Genomic DNA, 19,868 nt, shown 5'->3' on the forward strand with positions numbered 1-19,868 from the left:
GTAAAGTTAACGGGGTAAAAAATGAGCATATAATAAGTATATTAATTACACATAAATTAGCGGAAGAGTGTCGATATAGGCTGCCAATTGTGTGAGATGTTCCTAAAACTTTGATTACTCATTCCGATCTCAACTACATCGGAATACACTATACAAGACCGTTATTTGGATGGTAAGACATAGCATTAAAACAAAAACAACATGTGCTATGTCTTGCATGGTAGGACTAGAGGTAGGCTAAGAGCATGGGTGCCTCTGCTACTGACTGACTTTAGAGTGAAAAAATTATGATAAAAGTTTATCTTAGAGCAGCCAAATGTTGATTTGTAAATGCATTAATAATTCAAATATCTGCAGCATGCACAATCAGCAAATATAATTTTGGATCCATTGATGAGTGCAAAATAATTCAAATATTTGGGCTATTTTTATCCTGCCATTTTGTTACATCATCATCACTTTCTTCAAAACAGCTATGTGTAATTTAGAAAAGCTAAGAGTAACAAAATGCATCATTATGAATAACCCTCGAAAATTGTAGCCATGAGTAACTTGGAGTTTGTTATGACAACTCGCTAGCCAAAGAATGCCAACAATGTGGGCTCTGTCTGCGTGCTTTTGAGTCCAAGGCTCGGCTAGCGTGGGTACGTGGGAAAGCCTGCCAGTAGCTTCTTGTGGTTCGGTGGTTCTTCCCTGGGTTTTCCAGGCTTCTTCCTCCACCAGTTATATTGGCCGCCATGCATAGCCTATCTTGTGCTGAAAAATGGCATTAAACCCTAGAACAACAGCAACAACTAACAGTGTGGGGGCTGGGGGAAGACAACAACAACTGTCAACATTGAATATATAGTACCAATTATTTAGAACTTTTTAAAAATTGCTACATTAAATATCACTGTAAATAATACTATTATAATCCAAACAGCAAAATGGGGGATGAATAAAAGATGCTGAACACAAAATAGAAAAAAATGAGCTTAAAAACAAAGCATGCGGAAAGTAACACACAGCATGTGATACCCACGTGATGTCTGAGTGGGACAGAGTGCTTGCTGCTGACTCGTTAGACTCTATTGAATCTGAACTGATCTGAATATGGCCTAGTTACTTCGGTACAGATGTGCAGTTGACAATATGCCGAAAGGGGTGGGTATGTGTGCACCGAATATGCCTCTGTGCATACCTCTCGCCCATGCATGGCATGCATTCAGGATGTATAAGTACATTATTTTTGTTATTCGAATTCTGTGTTCTTGGCAATCACGTCTTGCATCTAAACTGAAAATAATAGTCAAATTGATTGTCAGTAAATAAATTATTTTTTAAAAATAGATAGAAAATCATGATTTTTTGTGAAAATATCGCTGTATGAGAGCCTACTTGTTGTTTTCTGAGCTCGCAATGACATTTTTACACTCGCAAATTGCGAGCTTGCAAGTAGGATTTTTGTGGGTTGATTATGAATTTATGAAAGACAAGGTAATGTAATCAAAGCCCAGAAGAATATACCTTTAAAATTCTGCAAACTTTAAGACCCAGAAATGTTAGTCATGCATATAAGTCTTCATGTCCACCAAACCAGATACTGTTTATTGTTATGTATAATTACAACAAAGACACCAGGAAGAAAAAATTGCCCACAGATAATAAAACATGCCAAAACCTTTTTATCACAGATGCAGCATGTAATAAAGGTTCATATTTTTTAAAGTATGAGTCATAATTTCAATATACTGAATTTCGTTTCTGCAACATTTTTTGCGAAATCCATTGGTTCACGTGGGGATCTTTATTGTGGTGCTCAAATAGTTTCTAAACATAACGGCTGGAGCACACGAAACTACCTTACATCATTAAAACATACAGATATAGCTATTTGATTACAAGCACTTGCACATCCTTCATGTCCATGGAGTTCCAGAGTTGTTGTATGCAGTACCAAATGTAACTACAATCAGAGGAGCGCCAGTTTTGTTCAGGTAGCAGAAGTTTCATCTGAATCAAAAGCAACATAGTAAAATTAGACCATTGGTTGTAGTAATTTTAATGTTAGAATTGGTGTTTCTGAAGGGATTTTTCACTGTAGATTTATGTAAGCATGGTTGAATCTGTAAAAATGGCAGTTACATTGTGCTGTATTTCCTGACCAGTGTACAATATTACTGTTTTTGCCTTATAAGAGCTACATTTAACTCAGAATTTAGTAATGTACTTAATGCAGCAAAATTTGTCCACATGCAGCAAGTACTATGCTGCCATGACTATATCTTCAGGGTTATTGTTTTTGGAAATGCTAATAAGTAAGACACACAAATTCATTATCTCTGTTATCTCATGTCATAAGCAGAACCCTTTTGACATAAATAGATATTTTTTCTCCACCCATTTATTTTACTTCTGTTTACATTTTTTTTACAAAGTTATGGATTTTTTAACATCACATGTGATGTGTTGTTTTAATTTATTTGAATATCTATAGAACATTTGCTATTTTAGTTTTGATTAGGTATCCAAGTTATATGTATAAAAAATGTATTTTCTTTTGAAATGTAGGTAATTAACTTATAATATTGTTTTTTCACATGTGTATACCTGACCACTGAATACTGTCTAATAGCACAGATCAGATTAAATAAAAAAATTGTTTTCAAAATTTTTAAGTTTGAAAAAGTTAATCTTGTGTATGTTCTGCAGATAATGGTGTCCAATTATGTATGTTTGTTTTATGTCAAGTTATTTCTTTATGTCAAGTTTCATAGAAAGCTTCAATTAAAAATGCTGTGAAATCAAATATTCTGTATTATTATGCTTATTTGTGCCTATTATCCACTTTTAATATGTGCAAAAAGAGGACACCAAGTTACACGCGCAACTTTTTCAATGTGTTGTTTTTCTCATCATGTTTAATTAAGTTATGAATCTCTGAGGTCAGCTTTATAAATATTAAATATAAGCTCAAAGGAATGCATAACAAATATTGTTTATATATATTCAAATTTTGTCATATATGTAAACCTTTTGGGACCCGCGATCACAGCCAAGCACCTAACTAACTACATATACCTATTAACATGTGTTGAGGCAGAAATACTTGCACTTGCATCATGATTGGAAGTACTGAGAAGTGTAGCATGTGCTGTATAAATTACTACTGTAAAGTACATGCATAGCAGCTTTTTAGAGACAGTGAAACATATCACTGAATGGGGTGTTATATTGGTGTTAAGACACGCTAAGCACTTTGCAGGACTTGTGGCTCAGAGATTCTATGTGCATGTGGTAGGAAAGAAATAATAATCTGCTGACTGAAGAATTTTTGAGGCTAGTTGCTGTTAATATTTTTAAAAGTTTATCTGTGAGTATACAGACCTGTTTGACACCCTTAGATATGAGGAATTTCTCAGAGGGTTCACCGTCAGAGAGAATCATTCCAGTCATGTCATCGGGAAGGAGCCGGATGAGGTTGGTCAACTTCTGGGGACAACCAGGCTTCTTGAGTACTATCCAGAGTGTGTCTCTATTGACTGTATCGAAAGCCTTTGTCAGGTCCATGAAGATGGCATACAGATTCATGTTCTGCTCAAGGCACTTCTCTTGGACTTGTCTCACTGCGAAGATCATGCTAATGGTGCTGTAGTCTGAGTGAAAATCACACTGAGACTTGGGGATGTTATCTTCTGATACTGCCGCAATAAGCCTGATGTGAGCAAGTATTTGGCTAGCTATGGAGAGCAAGAAGATGCCACTGTAGTTACTGCAGTCTGTACATGTGCCTTTATTCTTATAGAGGGTCACAACTGATGTGTCATGGAGGTCATCTGGCATATCTTCCATCTAGATGCTGATTAGCTCATCATGGAATGCCTCCAGAGTCTGTTTACTGAGAGCCTTGTACACCTCCACTGGGATACCACCCTTTCCAGGTGCCCTGCCACAGTTCATTTGCTTAATGGCCATCATGAACACCTCTATCACTGGTGGAACATCCAGTTGGTCATTTGTTGGCTGTTGGGGTATTTGATCAAGATCAGATTGGCTGGCTGATGAGGGCAGGTTTAGGAGCTGACTAGAGTGTTCTTTCCGTCTGTCCTTAATGCCAGCCTTGTCCTTTATTAGTGTACTGCCATCTGCAGGAAGCAAGGGGGCAGAGCCAGACTTTGAAGGGCCAAAGATTGACTTGCTGGCATTGTAGAATTCTTTGGAGTTGTTAGTATAGGCACAGTGTTGCACTTCATCAGCTTTCCTTTCCCACCACTGGTCATACATCTTGCTGAATTCTCTTTGAGCATCAGCTTGATAGGATTTGTAGTGTGTTTTGTTTCGTAATGGAGTTTGTGTCATTCTGCCAGAACATGAATGCTTTGTTCTTTCAGGCAAGTAGATCTTCAATGGCAACATTGTTCTCGTCGAACCAGTCATGATCAGTTTGCTTCTTGGGGCCCAGAGTCATCATAGCTGTTTCTCTTATCATGTCCCTGAGCTTGTTACATTTGTTAGAGGCATTTCCATGGATAGGTCCATTGGTGGACAGCTTGTCTTCTAGGCTTTTCTCGAAATTGAGCTGGGTTAAGTCTGCTGGAGTTTGACAATGTTGAAGGCTGTGCGCACAAACTTAGGATGCCTTGGGTGATGTGGGGCAATGTACAACTTTACGGTAGTTTGGACAAGTCTGTGGTCTGTCCAGCATTCCACTCCTCACATTGCATTGGTGTTGAGGACAGCCTGGGCATCACTCTGGTGGACTGTTGCATAGTCGATTAAGTGCCATTGGCGAGATATGGGGTACATCCAGGTTTTCTTGTGTTTGTTCTGAACATGGAGTTTATGATGAGGAGGTAAAATTCTGCACATTTGCTGAGTAGGAGTAGGCTGCTGTTGATCATCTTGCTGACACCATGCTTGCCAAGCACACCTTTCCATCGACCATAATCAAATCCAATGTGGGCGTTGAAGTGCCCCAGTAGTATGATCTTGTAGTCAGCTGGAACTGAGCACAGTACAGAGCTGAGGTCCGCATAAAACTGCTCGATGGTTTCCACTGGAGTCAAGAGGATATGGGGCAAAGGCACTAATGAATGTTGTGTGGCGTTTGTGGCTGATTGGTTGTCACAGTTTCATTATCCTCTCATTGATACCAACAGGCAGGTTCGGAAGCTGCTTCAGAAGACCTGGTTTGATAGCCAGGCTGACTATGTGGATCCTGTCATTGTTTTGGGCTTGTCCTTTCCAGAAGAAGTTGTAGTAGCTTGCTAACTCAGTCAGAGAACCCTGACCTCTGTGAACCTGGTTTCACTTAAGGCTGCAGTATCAATATTGTAGCGTGAAAGCTCCTTAGCAACTAGGGCTGTTCTCCTGTGAGGTCTTGCTACGTTCTCTTTGTCCATGAGAGTATGGATAGTCCATACTCCAATAAAAAGTTTTTTTATTTGATAGTTTTGACCACAGATATGGATGATTTTGCCATCTGCAGCAAGCTTGCCAGATTTTGAAGGGCAGGCTGTTTTTTTAGGCCACCTATTCTAGGCACCTCCCTATGCAGCACTGTCTTGAAAAGTTCTGCTCAGTTGCCCTGGATGCTGCAGAACTGTTCCGCTGCCCTGGGCACAGAGCATAGCAACCACTTGTCCAAGGGCTGCCTACATGCAGGTCTCTGACTACAACTCCCAGTGGTCATCTCCACCTATTGCTTCGCCAGTTGCCCATTGCCATAGGACTTTGGTAGGTGCAGGTAAGGAACGTTGAGTGTGATGATGGGGATGAATGATAGTTGCACAACATGACCTGTGCAGGAAGGAGAGTTAAGTGAGGCAGCCTCACTCTCCCGGCCTTGGTAGTTGGAACTCAGTAGTACGAAGATTCGTCATGGCTGGGGGCCACTTCGGTTGCATTGGATGTCCATGACATCTTAAGTGCCTTTTCATGCCCTGCACTCTGCACAAAGCATTTGCAGATTTTCCTTTGTGTCCATTGGTTCATTCAGTTGATCTCTTCAGCCCAGTCTATCGAAGCTGGCTTTGCATGCAGTGATAGGTAAGCTCCTAACTCATAGAGTGTTTGAGGCCTGTCAGCCACCCTCAACCTGGTTTAGCTGGCCAGTCAAAGCCATTGCCCGGGGTGTGGCCGCTGCACATGCTACAGCTGCTTGGAGCCACATTGTGAGAGCTGAGCGCCTTGTGGAACCAAAGGTGGACAAGCTACTTCTAAAGGAGCACAAATTGCACCCCCACCATATGTATTACCCCTCCCAGATCACCCCGAACACCACACACATACATACATACATACATACATACATACATACATACACACACACACATACACATACATACATACATACATACATACACACACATATACATACACATGAAGAAAATCATGATCAAAATTAGTAAATGAATATATCGCTTGCTTTATTGTCAACAATGGAGGCTAGTTTCTGGAAATTTGAATTAACATCATGAAATCCTCAGCTTCTACTAAGAAGTCCTGAATTTTTTGACATTTTCTTTACAATAAATAAGGGTCAATTTTGGGGGCTTTTTCTAAGAAAAAAATGAGATACACACCTGCCCTGCATGTTAAAAGAAGGTTTATATCCACCTTGATTGGATAAACACAACTGGGAGTATTCTTAATGGAAAAGACAGTACCTTGCTGCAAGTCATTCTTTAACAAAGATGCACTCTAAGACATCACAGTATTTAGCAACAAGGCTAAATTGTCATGCAACTTTTGGCTAGAGAGAAAGGCACTTTTAGTTGTTAATAATAATACATTTGTTGAAGCTGACATTATCATGGAAATCATTAGCTTCTTTGATAATTGCTACCATCTTACCTATTAGCACAAAGTTTGCTGCAGGTAGATGTGTATGGTGTTGACAGCAAACTGACAGTTATATCTATGATCACAGGGGTGGCAGGGGTTTATATATTGCCAACAACCATTGTGGCTTCGCTATCCATAAACGTGTTGATAACTGTGATCTGATTCCTGTAGCTGGAAATTTTTTTAATATTAAAAGCCACGATGAAATTAGCAGTTGCCTGAATAAAATCTCAACACAATTGCAATATAGGCACTACATGACAACAACGTCTCTGAAGAAGAGTTTGAACTTCTAAACAAAGTCAATTAAATTACAACCATGAAAAATGAAATATCAGCTTTGTTGCACGAGACATATACTTTGGCTCTAATCCATGAAGTGACTAATCATAGGTTGTTTGTTGTCTTTTATGTGAATACATATGACATCCATACAATTTAGGACCATAATTCATAGATAAAACTGATTGATATGTTGAAATATTGTTTTCCTGAAGATTTTTGGAGGAAAAGGAGGGGATTATGTGATTCTTCCCACCCAGACTTGTGTGTACAGAATTCTTCCCAGGTTGAATATGGTGTGGCAAATGCACTATTCTTTGATCTTGGAAACCCAGTGATTTCATGTCCCTGCTACATCTAAGTCACTCATTCACACTGCCTTTATTCAAGGCAAAGTGATTGTTTTTTTATTTTAAAAAAATCTAAGACCAAATAAGTATGTTCTATTTTACTGATTGTCAAAGCAGTTTAAATAGGAAGATTGCTTTTCACCAGTTGAGAAGGCAACTAGTGTGTCAACCCAACAGCAGGAAACTCGCTTCTGCCAATTTGTAGACATGGCATCTGCTAATTGTGTTAAAACTAGCTTGTGTCAATTTGTACACATGCCATCTGCCATTTGTGTTAAAGCTAACTTGCACCAGTTTGTACATGCTAAATGCTATTTGTGTTAATGCTAGCTTTTGGCGATTTGTACACATGGCATCTGCCATTTGTGTTAAAATTTGTACACATGGCATCTGCCATTTGTGTTAAAATTACCTTATACCAGTTTGTTCACATGGTTTTTGCCATCTCTGCAAAAACAAGCTTGTGTCAATTAGTCCACATGGCATCTGCCAGTTGTGTTAAAACTAACTTGTACACATCATCTGCTGTTTTTGTTAAAACTAGCTTATGCCAATTTGTACACATGGCATCCGCCATTTGTGTTTTGTATGCATGGCTCATGTTGATCATGTTAGAACTAGTTTGTGCCAATTTCTACACATGGCCTGTGGCATTTGTGTTAAAACTAGTTTGTGCCAATTTGTACACATGGCACGTAGCATTTTTGTTAAAAACTAGCTTGTGCCAATTTGTACACATGGCATGTGGCATTTGTGTTAAAGCTTAAGCTTGTGCCATTTGCATTGATGATCTTATCACCATGAAATAGATTTATGTCAGTGATTTCTTTAGAAAATTTTAATTTGTGTACCAGTTAAAAAGTAGTAAGGTTGGCAATAATGAAAGCAGCAAAATAGTTCTACTCATCATTGTGCTATTTAACAATGTAAAGGAAGAAGTGAACAGATTGGTATGAACAAACTTTTTTCAAACTTGCAGTATTCAGAATCAGTTCTACCCCTTGTATCATTTAACAAGGAATACATATTTATTTACCAAAAGAACTGGCAAGGACTTGGACTTGCAGATCCATATAACATAGGCTGATGGTGTTAAATGTTTAATATAGCATATGAAAAGAAATAGGCTTAGAATAGAAATATCCCTAAAATACACCTATAGATCTACCACTAGCTGTCAGTCATTTGTTGCTTGAAATTCAAATGTGCATCTTTCCAGTCATGTCAAGGGAAACGTGTTACATTAATAACTACACCAGTTGTATTAAGTAAGTTTGATGTAGGGGACTTGTGCTGTCCTAATGGTTATATACCTGGACAGTTTGTGCATTATAACCTGTGTACATTAATTGCTTCATAACTTCATTACATCTTCATCTCATTTACACAAAATGTTTACTATCAACCAAAATCTCTCTTTAATTACCATACATACTCTCTTATAATTCAAGCACAACTGCAAACAACATGGACCAAGATCTGCTGTCACATAATATGCCAGCAGATCAGGTTCTATGTTTGTTGTATTGATTACTCCTTACAAACTGCATGGACCTGGATTATGTATTATGTGACTTGCTTATGCCTTGTATTGCAGTTTTGAAAAGAAAATGCCATGATAATGAATGGGCATGGGTAGCTTACTTCTTGCAGGGGCCCCGAGTGGCCGAGTGGTCTAAAGCGCTCTTCGTTACGGATCACTGCCATCTCACCTCTGTCTGCGGCGGTTCGAGTCTAAGATTCAACCAGTGTGGGCATGTGAGAAAGCTTGCCAGTAGCTTCTCGTGGGTCGGTGGTTCTTTCTGGGGTTTTCCGGGTTCTTCCTCCACCATTAATACTGGCCGCCATGTATAGCCTATCGTGCTGAAAAATGGCGTTAAACCCCACAACAACAACAACTACTTCTTGCAGTTTTTTTGTTTGAGTACTTAGGAACTTAACAAAATGCAGAGGTATTGGATATATGGCAGAAATAGGTAGAACAAGTCTCTAAAGCATGTACTGAAAATAAAGTAACTATACAGTGCTGCAGTGCAAAGCAAGCTTGCATAGTTGCAGCATAAATGGACTTCAGAAAAATGCAAATATGCAAAGTGGCACTTCTTTTGATTCATATTTTGTAATAATTTTATGTGAGCAGTTCTGAGTTTTTGTTATGTACTATTACAAATTAAATAAGGAAAAAAGTTGTTTTTCTTGTTGTCATTGGGTTAATGCCATTTTTTAGCATCAGATTGGCTATACATGGTGGCCATTATAATTGGTGGAGGAAGAACCCGGGAAAACCCTGGGAATAACCACCGACCCACTGGAAACTACTGGCATGCTTTCCCACATACATAGGCTGAGCCAGACTTGAACCAATCTGGACAGATGTGCGCTGTCAGTGATTAGTAAAGGCTAGCACTTCAGGCAACATGGCCACTTGGGGCTCCCAAGGAAGAATGTAACAGTTGTTTAATTTCACTTGCAATACAAGCAAACTGTTATCTTTCTGGTATCACGGTACCAATTGTTTTCCCATAGACCTTTAATGCTAATGTTTGGAGAAAATCCTACTTTAGCATGCATGTCACACACTTTTCTAGAGAGCAGTGTTAGATTGTCAATTTGACAAGGACAAAACCAGGTACTCCATTGCATTTAAGAGAGATAACTCTGCTGGAACTAGACACTGGTAAGAGTTATCTAGTCACAACAGACACAATTTCAGACATGTGTACCACATTTTAAAAAAAATCATAAAAAATACAAAATATCATCTAGATAGGGATTAACATAATCTCACATGTTGCCAGGAGGCACAACTTTTTTTTAAGCCTAACAGAAGGTACAACTCTTACATAATGCACCAATCACAGCTAGTTTTGTTGTTTATTTCGAAATACAATGTTCCCTACACCTTAAGCCACGCCCACCTGGACTTGCACAATTGGTACCGTTATACCTTCTGTGTCCACAATATTAAGTTACATGTCTATAGTGGATGACCTACAGCTATATATGCTTATTATTTTTAAGATATACTGCAATAATTAATTTTTATTGTCAAATATATAGAATTCATTATTCCAAGGAGGGAGGGGAAAAGACTATGATGGTTGTTTTAGATAGAATATCAATTTAAAGTAACACCCTAATTATAAGACTAAAATAGATGTGCATGATTATCGATTTGCATTGCAAACCATTTCAGATTGGGATTTGAATGGGACCACAGTCTCATGTTCCAAGGAAAATGTTGTGACCCTTGTACCCTGCATAACTATTAAGAAACTATTGAGATCCCCCACACACACACTTCGGCATGAATATTTTTTGGTATATGCAACTCAGCTTGTTCTTATGGGTTTGTTCTTACCCCCAGCCATGGACCTGGAGCACATGGATATGTATTTTACAAACACTTGTTCTAAAAGTTTAACAACAATACCTTTGCTACAGAATTTCCATAGCAATTGACACATTAAGTTAGTAAAGTATCTAGCGTTTAATGTTGAATAAATGTGATTGACATAAAAGACATTCTTTTAGTAGATAGAATATGTTTGTCCAAGGGGAAATACACATGATTGTGCATTTCAAAAAGCTGACCAATGATTTAAAGGGGTATGCACATGAATGTAACATTACTCAAGTAGACAAATTTCCAGGAGGACAATATAAATTGATATGTGTATATACATAGATCACCTAAGATGTACTTTAAAATTTTATATAAGGTCTCAATTCTTTCTTTGCTAGCCAGTGGTAATGGTTTTCAACAATTCTACTTTTGCCTATTGCCACCTGCATTTTAGTAATGTAGTCACTGTTCATTCTCACTGTACCTTAGAACGCATTAAATTCCACTTTGCTGGGCTTTTTTAGTGTATCAGCATATAGGAATTATTTTACATCATACTTCAGAGATAAAATTTTCATAATATTTTGTTCAAGATTAACGATTTATAAATTCTCTCGCATCCTTTTTTTTTATTCTTCAGTGATGAAGGTGGACCCATAATTGAAATCTCCAAGACATGTAGAACTACCCCAGTTGAGGATGGCATTGTCCGGATCAATTGTGCACCACTTCTTTACAAACTTGGACTGATAAGATTTTTCAAGAACACAAGTTTATGGTTTGTGAAGGATATCTGTGGAATAGTCTGTGCTATATTTACCTGGTTACTGATTATTTATGCTGAGTTTGTGGTCATGTTCATAATGCTGATTCCCAGTCCCTATCCTGCCTACAGCATTTCCAATGCCATTCTCTTCAACTTCTTTGCCTTCTTGGCAGTGGCTTCACATCTGCGTGCAATGTTCTCAGATCCAGTAAGTAGTACTTAAGCATACACACAAATAAAATTATCCCATTACACCTGTTCCTAATAATCACTCTTCCTTATGCACACCATCCCAAAATACAGACTTCAGTTAAAGGGAAAGTGCAGGGTATTGAGGCACCATTGAAAATTTGGGAATGGCTGCAATCCTGACTGGACATTGAGAATGAGAAGATGGGGGTGGAGGCTGCTACATTTTTTAATACTTGTTTTATAAATACGTTGGGATGAATTGTCAATGAAATATTTTTTTTAAAGATTTAGTTTGTCTTCTGTATAAATTGCTCATATTTTTTTATAACCAAACTTTGAAAGATCATTAAAAGCATTACTCTTAAGTGGTTTTGACACACATCAACACATGTACCTCTAAAAATGTTGGGTATTATGTCATTAGTTTTTGCAAGTGAATGTGGATAAATTAAAGTGTTACTGTTGATTCAGCTAGGGAGATTCATGAAACAACAACCATCAACACTGAAACTGTTTTTCTTTTAGTAAAATATTGATGCCGCAATTTCATTGTGAGTGATAGTGAAATTTCTGAGCATACCTGTAAGTGGCAATTCAGGAATTTTAAGATCACTACAAACTTTGGAACTTGTTTCTCCCTTATGAACCACTCCAGTGGCCTAGTGGTTAGAGCGTCTGCCTCAGATGCGGGAGGTCATGGGTTCGATCCCCAGCCGACTCATACCAAAAACTTACAAAAATGGTACTTACAGCTGGCGCTCAGCATTAAGAGGTTAGTGTTAGGACTGGTCGGCCTAGTGTCAGGATAATGTGCCTGGGTGGGGCATGATGCCCCAGTACTAGACTTCACTATAAACTGCCACATTGCAGACATCGTAGTGATATGACTGAAAAATTGTTAAAGTTACGTTAAAAATCCAAAATCTAATCACATCACATCTCCCTTATGAACTGTATCTTTGAGTACTCCTTTCATTTGCATCCCTTGCTATCATCAATCATACTTCGATTAATGTTAGGTCCTTTAATTATATTAATACTATTATTTGTAATAGTGTGCATGAGTTAACTGGACACTATCATGACTGCTAACTCTAACGTGGATCGGATTTGCACACCATTTAACTTTTTGATTATTCCACCCACTTTGTTTGATTTGATACAAAGGACATACTTAATGTGGTAATACAAAGCAGGTTTACTTTAAACTGAGTGTTACAATACAACAAACACTGCACAAATTGAAGATCAAAACAGTCAAAACACTCTTGTAGACATAGCAATGATGGTAGAGTGATACTTTTCACATTTGAATACAAGATAACATATATATTTGTTTTGATTACACAGAAACCAAATTAAAAAAACAGAACTAAAATAATAATTTCTCTTGACAAAATTTATGTAATTGGTATTTATTTCTTAAAGTGCTGCCACTATAGGCATTACTAATGTTTTTATTTATTGATATATCATCGATTGTACTAAGAATTTATTTTTGTATAGAAAGCTTAATAACATATATAACTTATCAAAACTTCATCTGAATATAATGATGTAGAAATCAGATTTCCAGGATTAAACTATTGTTTTCAATGACAAAATGAGCAATATATCAAAGTTACATTCACTAGTTTTGAAAACAATGTCTTCAAGTTCAACAAATAAGGAGCAATTCTTTTGGTATTTTATAGAAGAAAAAAGATTGGTATCCATGCCTGACCCTGCATTGTAAGCAGGTTCAGTAGTTATCCAGATGTGAGTTATGGAAGGAGAGGTGTAATAAAATATTTCAGTATACATAAGATCGTAATGCTGCCTAATACTGTCTGATATTGTTGTGCATTTCAAGTAATTTCACATTCCTTTGGGACAACAATTTACTCCTTTGTTCATTTGACAACATTCACTGAACTGAGGATTATCTTAACAAAAAGAACTCAGGGTATACTTATAGGTGTATAATTTTCTACTCCAGTCTGTAAAATTGCTAACTCTCAGCATAGAACATAATAAGGAAATTAAAAGCTTTGCCAGTGGTTTTCACTGTAGTAGTTGAGTTGAAGAAATAGCTATTCTAACAATTTTATTGTAACAAATTCAGTTTTGGGGCTATTCTGTTTTATTTTATTTAGTAAAGTAAAATTCAATGCTGTCCAATCGTTGATTTACAAGATGAAGGATGGACTGAAGCAGTTTTGATACAAGATGAGTTAGAAGTCCAAATACATATGATAATCAGTAAAATCTGTTTCTTTAATCCAGTTTTGATACAAGATGAGTTAGAAGTCCAGATAATTATGATAAACCATAAAAATATTCTTTAATCCAGTTTTGATACTAGATGAGTTACAAGTCCAAATAAATATGATAAACCGTACAATTTGTTTTTAAATCCAGGGTGCAGTACCAAAAGGTAATGCTACAAGAGAAAATATCATGAAGATGGGATTGAAGGAAGGTCAGGTGGTATATAAGTGTCCAAAGTGCATCAGCATTAAGCCAGAAAGAGCCCACCATTGCAGGTTCCTGTCTGCTTTTCCATTTTCTGCAAATTTTGAGATCTTTTCCTTTTAGATATGAAAGAGAAAACAATGCAACAGTTATCTGATGTTCATATTTACAAAATTAAATATATTATCATTATATATAATCTGTCTTAAGAGTGAATTTGCCAAAACCAGTACAGATTTATGGATTTAAAAGCATAATTTTGAATGGTGTTTGGAAATTGGTAATACTTAGTCAACATGATCAAAATCTCTTAACATTGCACTTTTGAAAGTGAACTTTTCTTTCCAAACACTTCATTCAGATAAGTAAAGTTTTCAAGGTAAGTTTTGGCTTTAACTTGTTTCCAAAGAATTCATTCCAAATTCTTTACATTTTAAGACATTTGTGGGCAAATTTGATTTGAGTTCAGTTTTCACAGCTGTCATGGCAAAGTAATAAGTTCTGATAGTTCATAACAATAAAAATTACCTGTTTTTAGCATTTGGATTTTCAAACGTCTAGTGTTGAAAATGTTTAATAATGTTTTAATTTTCCTAGAGATAACATTTACCAATTTGTAAGCATGTCTTTGTTTCTAGCGTTTGTCAGAGATGTATTAGAAAAATGGATCATCACTGCCCGTGGGTCAACAACTGTGTAGGAGAAAATAATCAGAAATATTTTGTTTTATTCACAGTAAGTAAATATTTTAAGTCCAACATAAAAGTGAGCAAAACTTAGTCTTGAAGACTGGTAAAATAGTGCTCATCAAAGATGCAAAATATTCCAATTTTGACAGAATATTTCCTTTTTTAACTTCCACTTATGCCACTATGATCACTTGAGATAGATTCTGATTTTCATGTCATAAAAGTTTATACGTGCAAACTGCAGCTGACAATATATCTTGATCACTGAAATGCTTGGGATGACTGATTATAATTCTTGTAAGAATGGATACACACACACTTGTATCAAAAAAACAGTTGACAAATCATTATTCACATCAATTTAGTGCTGAAATTCTACTTAGAAAGATGCTGAAATGGAAGGAGGCTATTAAGCTGGTTTGTTTTCAGAATTAGTATGCAATGCATCATCACTGGACTAAGTCTTTCTTTTGGATGCCAGCATCTCACAAATAACTCACAAATATAAGACATACAACTGAGAATACGTTCTCTTGTCCTAGAAGTCTGCAGAAAATAAAGCTACTGTTAGAATTAGCATTTTCATATATTACCATTGCAAACACACAAAAGGCATGGACATATGCACACACACTAAATAAAACTTGAAATATGTTCAAGGGACATGGATACACTACCACAGTGCCTGAAATAACCTAAGCCATTGTTCTGACTTCCCCAAAGATCTTGTTAAAAATGATCTTCCTGCATCTGCATGGCTGTGTGAGTTAGTATCGGACATGCCTTACTGGTGATACTAGTTATTGTGTCAAATCTTGGCATTCTTAGTGGTAGACAGCAGTTGCATTTCAGCATGCTACCTTTAGAAATGAATCACGCTTCCTTATCGTTCCAATCATTTGCATTCTAGTGATCAAAATGGGCATGCTGTGCTTTTCATTATTACATGTATGAAGTAAAATCTGACTTCCGAAACTTTCCTACTGATCACATACTAGCTTTTAATTTTTGACAAGACAGCTTCACCAGTATCATTGATGGCACACAAAGTGTAATAGCTATTGTTCTTCAACACTTTACCTTACCTCCAACAAATTAGTTTGTTCCACTTTGTGTACTTCGGCTATTCAAATTAACATCGTAAGATGCCCAAAAGAAATGCTCAGATGACTAGCAGAAAACATTTCCCAAGTTATTGTCAAGTAAATTGGAATAATAATTTTTATTCTCTGACCCTCTTTACATTTGAATCTTCTGTATGACAAATTAATTGTATACTGGTAAACTGCACAAGGATAATTGTATAAGTATTAAGCATGAAGGTATTTAAGTCATAAATGTTTACTGTTTATACAGGTTACAGGTTATACGCATATGTCACATTGTAAAAAATGATTTTTCTCTCTCTTGCAATTTTATGGATTTGTTGGAAATTGTGTTTTTATAAACATGATTGTGTCAGGGGATTTGGGGTCAAAAAATAATGTTTGCTATGTGACATGACATGACATTATAATAGCAGATATGTGTCAGTGTTGGGAAAGAAAAATGTAGGAGCCATGTTACAACCAAAAGGCACTTTGGCTCAGTAAAGTCTCATGCTTTACGTCAGGCATGTCCAACTTCCTCCAGGGCTTGGGCTGGATGAACAATTTGTAAAGCCACACCCTATGATGTATGTAAATGGATAAAACCAGATCATGGACTGATTTGGCCCACAGGCTTTACCAGCTTTACATAAATTCTTGAATAAGAATTTGAAATAATGATTGTTTTATGTTCAGATTACAATTTTTCAAAGCTGACATTCCCGTTTCAGTTTTGTAGAGGTTGGTATGTCTGAGTAGTGAAGCTTTTGCAGCTGACATAAGTAACTATGACATACCTGTAGTTCTTCAGACAGTTCTTGCAACCAGATTATTGTTCTTTTTGGTAATTTTTGAAACCATTAGATACCCTGATTTTTATTGTGCCATTAGCTTTTATCGTTAACACAGTTTAAATAATATTGTCGCCCCAAGTGGCCTAGTGGTCTAAATCGCTCTCTGTTACAGATCACTGCCATTTCACCTCTGTCTGTGCCGGTTCGAGTCTCGGATTCAGCCAAATTTGTGGGCATGTGAGAAAGCTTGCCAGTAGCTTCTTGTGGGTCGGTGGTTCTTTCCAGGGTTTTCCCTGGTTCTTTCTCCACCAGTTATACTGGCCGCCATGTATAGCCTATCATGTGCTGAAAAATGGCGTTCAACAACAACAACAACAACAACAACATAAATAATATTGTCAAAAAAGCAGCATAAAAGGAGTAACTGTTTTGGCAATACTTTTGACATTTAAATTTATAAGATTGTTTATGCTCATTACATCATTGCCTGTTGTATTTTAGAATTGTTAAGGATAATCATTTTGTTATATGCTTTTATGTTATCTTTCAGATGTATATATGTCTAATATCCATCCATGCGATTTACATGTCTGTGCATCATTTCATTATCTGTTTAGGAAAGGATTGGAAAGGTAAGTTCGTTGTTGTATTTGAAAAAAATACCAGTTTTTATTGCAAAATATATTTAATTGTGATAAATTAGGTGAAAACAGTGGGTTCTTTTAAGTTAATGTTGTGTTTACTATGTCAAATTGAATGACTTGTTAGGAAAACATACATGCAATTGTTACAGTAAAACCACATAGGCATACTCTTTAGGTTTTACAATTAGTGATTTCATATTTGTGGCACAAATGCTCTTTTCTTTTCAACTGTTGTATCTATTTTTTTAAACAAGATGAACTGATAACAGTTTATCAAAACCTTATATTGGATTGATAGCTATTAGTTCTTACCAAAATGACTACAAGGAGCATCATTTGGTTACTTTTTTTTACTTTTATATCAAGGACATCTGGTCATGAAAATGTGTATATTCCCTTGAGTAATATGCATGGATAGGTTAAATTGTACTTTCTCTAAGGTTAAGTTCATATGATAAGCCCAGCCATACTTTTTCAAATGGTTATCAGATAAAGGCATCATTGTTACCACAGAAATTACAGCCATACTAAAATCTTTATGCAAATAAAAACACAAATTGCATCATCTTTTTTCAGTTTCCATTTTCATACTGAAAGTCTTGAAAAACACTCTATTTGACAACCCATTAAAATTATAATGTTAAGAAACATTATTTTTTCTTAAAATCTGGAGTGAGTATTCCATTCTATTGTCTGCCTACTCACATTCATTTTGTATTAATGCCTAGACACAGTTATTTAGTATTAATGGCAGTGAAAGAGTTAGTATTCTGTACTATTGACTGCATACATTCGTTTAGTATTAATGGTAATGAAAGAGTTAGTATTCTGTACTGTTGACTGCCTACTCACATTCATTTTGTATTAATGGTAGTGAAAGGGTAATATTCTGTACTAACCTGCCTAGTCACATTTATTTAGTATTAATAGCAACGAAAGAGTTAGTATTCTGTACTATTGACTTCCTTTTCACATTTATTTAGTGTATTAATGGCAGGGAAAGGTTTTGTATTCTTTACTATGGAATGCCTATTCACATTTAGTTACTGTTAATGTCAGTGAAAGAGTTAGTATTCTGTACTATTGACTGCTTAGTCACATTCATTTAGTATTAATGGCGGTGAAAGAATTAGTTTTCTGTACTGTGGACTACCTAGTCACATTTATTTAGTATTAATAGCAGCGAAAGAGTTAGTATTCTTTACTATGGAATGTGTAGTTACATTTATTTAGTGTTAATGGCAGTGAAAGAGTTAGTATTCTGTACTATTGACTGCCTAGTCACATTCATTTAGTATAAATGGTTGTGAAAGGGCTAGTACTCTGTACTGTGGACTGCCTAGTCACAGTTATTTAGTATTAATGGTTGTGAAAGGGCTAGCACTCTGTACTATGGACTGCCTAGTCACATTCGTTTAGTATTAATGGTTGTGAAAGGGCTAGCACTCTGTACTATGGACTGCCTAGTCACATTCGTTTAGTATTAATGGTTGTGAAAGGGCTAGCACTCTGTACTGTGGACTGCCTAGTCACATTCATTTAGTATTAATGGTTGTGAAAGGGCTGGCACTCTGTACTATGGACTGCCTAGTCACATTTGTTTAGTATTAATGGTTGTAAAAGGGCTAGCACTCTGTACTATGGACTGCCTAGTCACATTCATTTAGTATTATTGACAATGAAAGAGTAGATAAAGCAGCTGTAGCTTCCTTGCAGTTACCTATTTTCAGGTCATCCATATTCGCTAGTGGTCATCACAAACAATTCTCTGTTATTCATTTTTCACTTGGTTTCTGTCATTCATTTTCAGTATCATAAAGTATCTAATTTTTAAATTAAATTTGCTTCATATCCCTATGAATCCAATGACCAGAAAACTGGCTTGTCATTTTTTGCTATAGCTAATGTAACGGGCATTGGACAGGTGCATTGATGGCAATTTCCACCCTACTTGACAGATTTTATTGTGAGTTCCATTAAGGAACTTTGTGATGATGTACTGCCAAAACAAATGCAAATTATAAACAAAATTTGACCCTTTATTTCATATGGTTTATGTTCCATAATATTTCAGTGGTCCCCCTCTTGAACAGCCCATCCTTCAACTAGCAGTAACCCGCTTTATATGACTTTAATCTCTTGGCACAGATGAGTTTGTATTCACAAGTATCACTATAGGATGACCACCTTTATAACATGGCTGGCAGCTGGCATAGTAGTGCAAAAAATACCAAATTTACCACTAGCAATCAGATGCATCATGGGGTTTACAAATCACAATCCACAAATATGTGTTGATTTATAAATTGAACATGTTTACCATTTACATTTTTTCCATGCTAGAAAAGCATCAAACTTCATACAAAAAAAGTAAGTAATCAGATTTCGTTACTGCTCTGTTTTCTTCTGATGTCAGATTTTTAATCACTTTGATA

At 36.3% G+C, this 19,868-nt stretch overlaps 1 protein-coding gene across 2 annotated transcripts in view; it reads left to right on the top strand.

Moving 5' to 3' along the window:
- The window catches only part of LOC149780951 (palmitoyltransferase ZDHHC3-like), a 73,604-nt gene that overhangs the window by 2,674 nt on the left and 51,062 nt on the right, over positions 1 to 19,868 (top strand). For both annotated transcript variants that reach the window (XM_089938051.1, XM_089938053.1), the window contains 4 exons: positions 11,447 to 11,780; positions 14,165 to 14,289; positions 14,857 to 14,953; positions 17,340 to 17,421. In XM_089938051.1, the coding sequence (XP_089794177.1) occupies positions 11,447 to 11,780; positions 14,165 to 14,289; positions 14,857 to 14,953; positions 17,340 to 17,421 (638 nt within the window). The remainder of the gene's footprint in view (positions 1 to 11,446; positions 11,781 to 14,164; positions 14,290 to 14,856; positions 14,954 to 17,339; positions 17,422 to 19,868) is intronic.

This window comes from Sinohyriopsis cumingii, chromosome 16 (assembly GCF_028554795.1).
Source record: "Sinohyriopsis cumingii isolate HCF-2022 chromosome 16, ASM2855479v2, whole genome shotgun sequence".
NCBI classification, from domain to species: Eukaryota; Metazoa; Mollusca; class Bivalvia; order Unionida; family Unionidae; genus Sinohyriopsis; species Sinohyriopsis cumingii.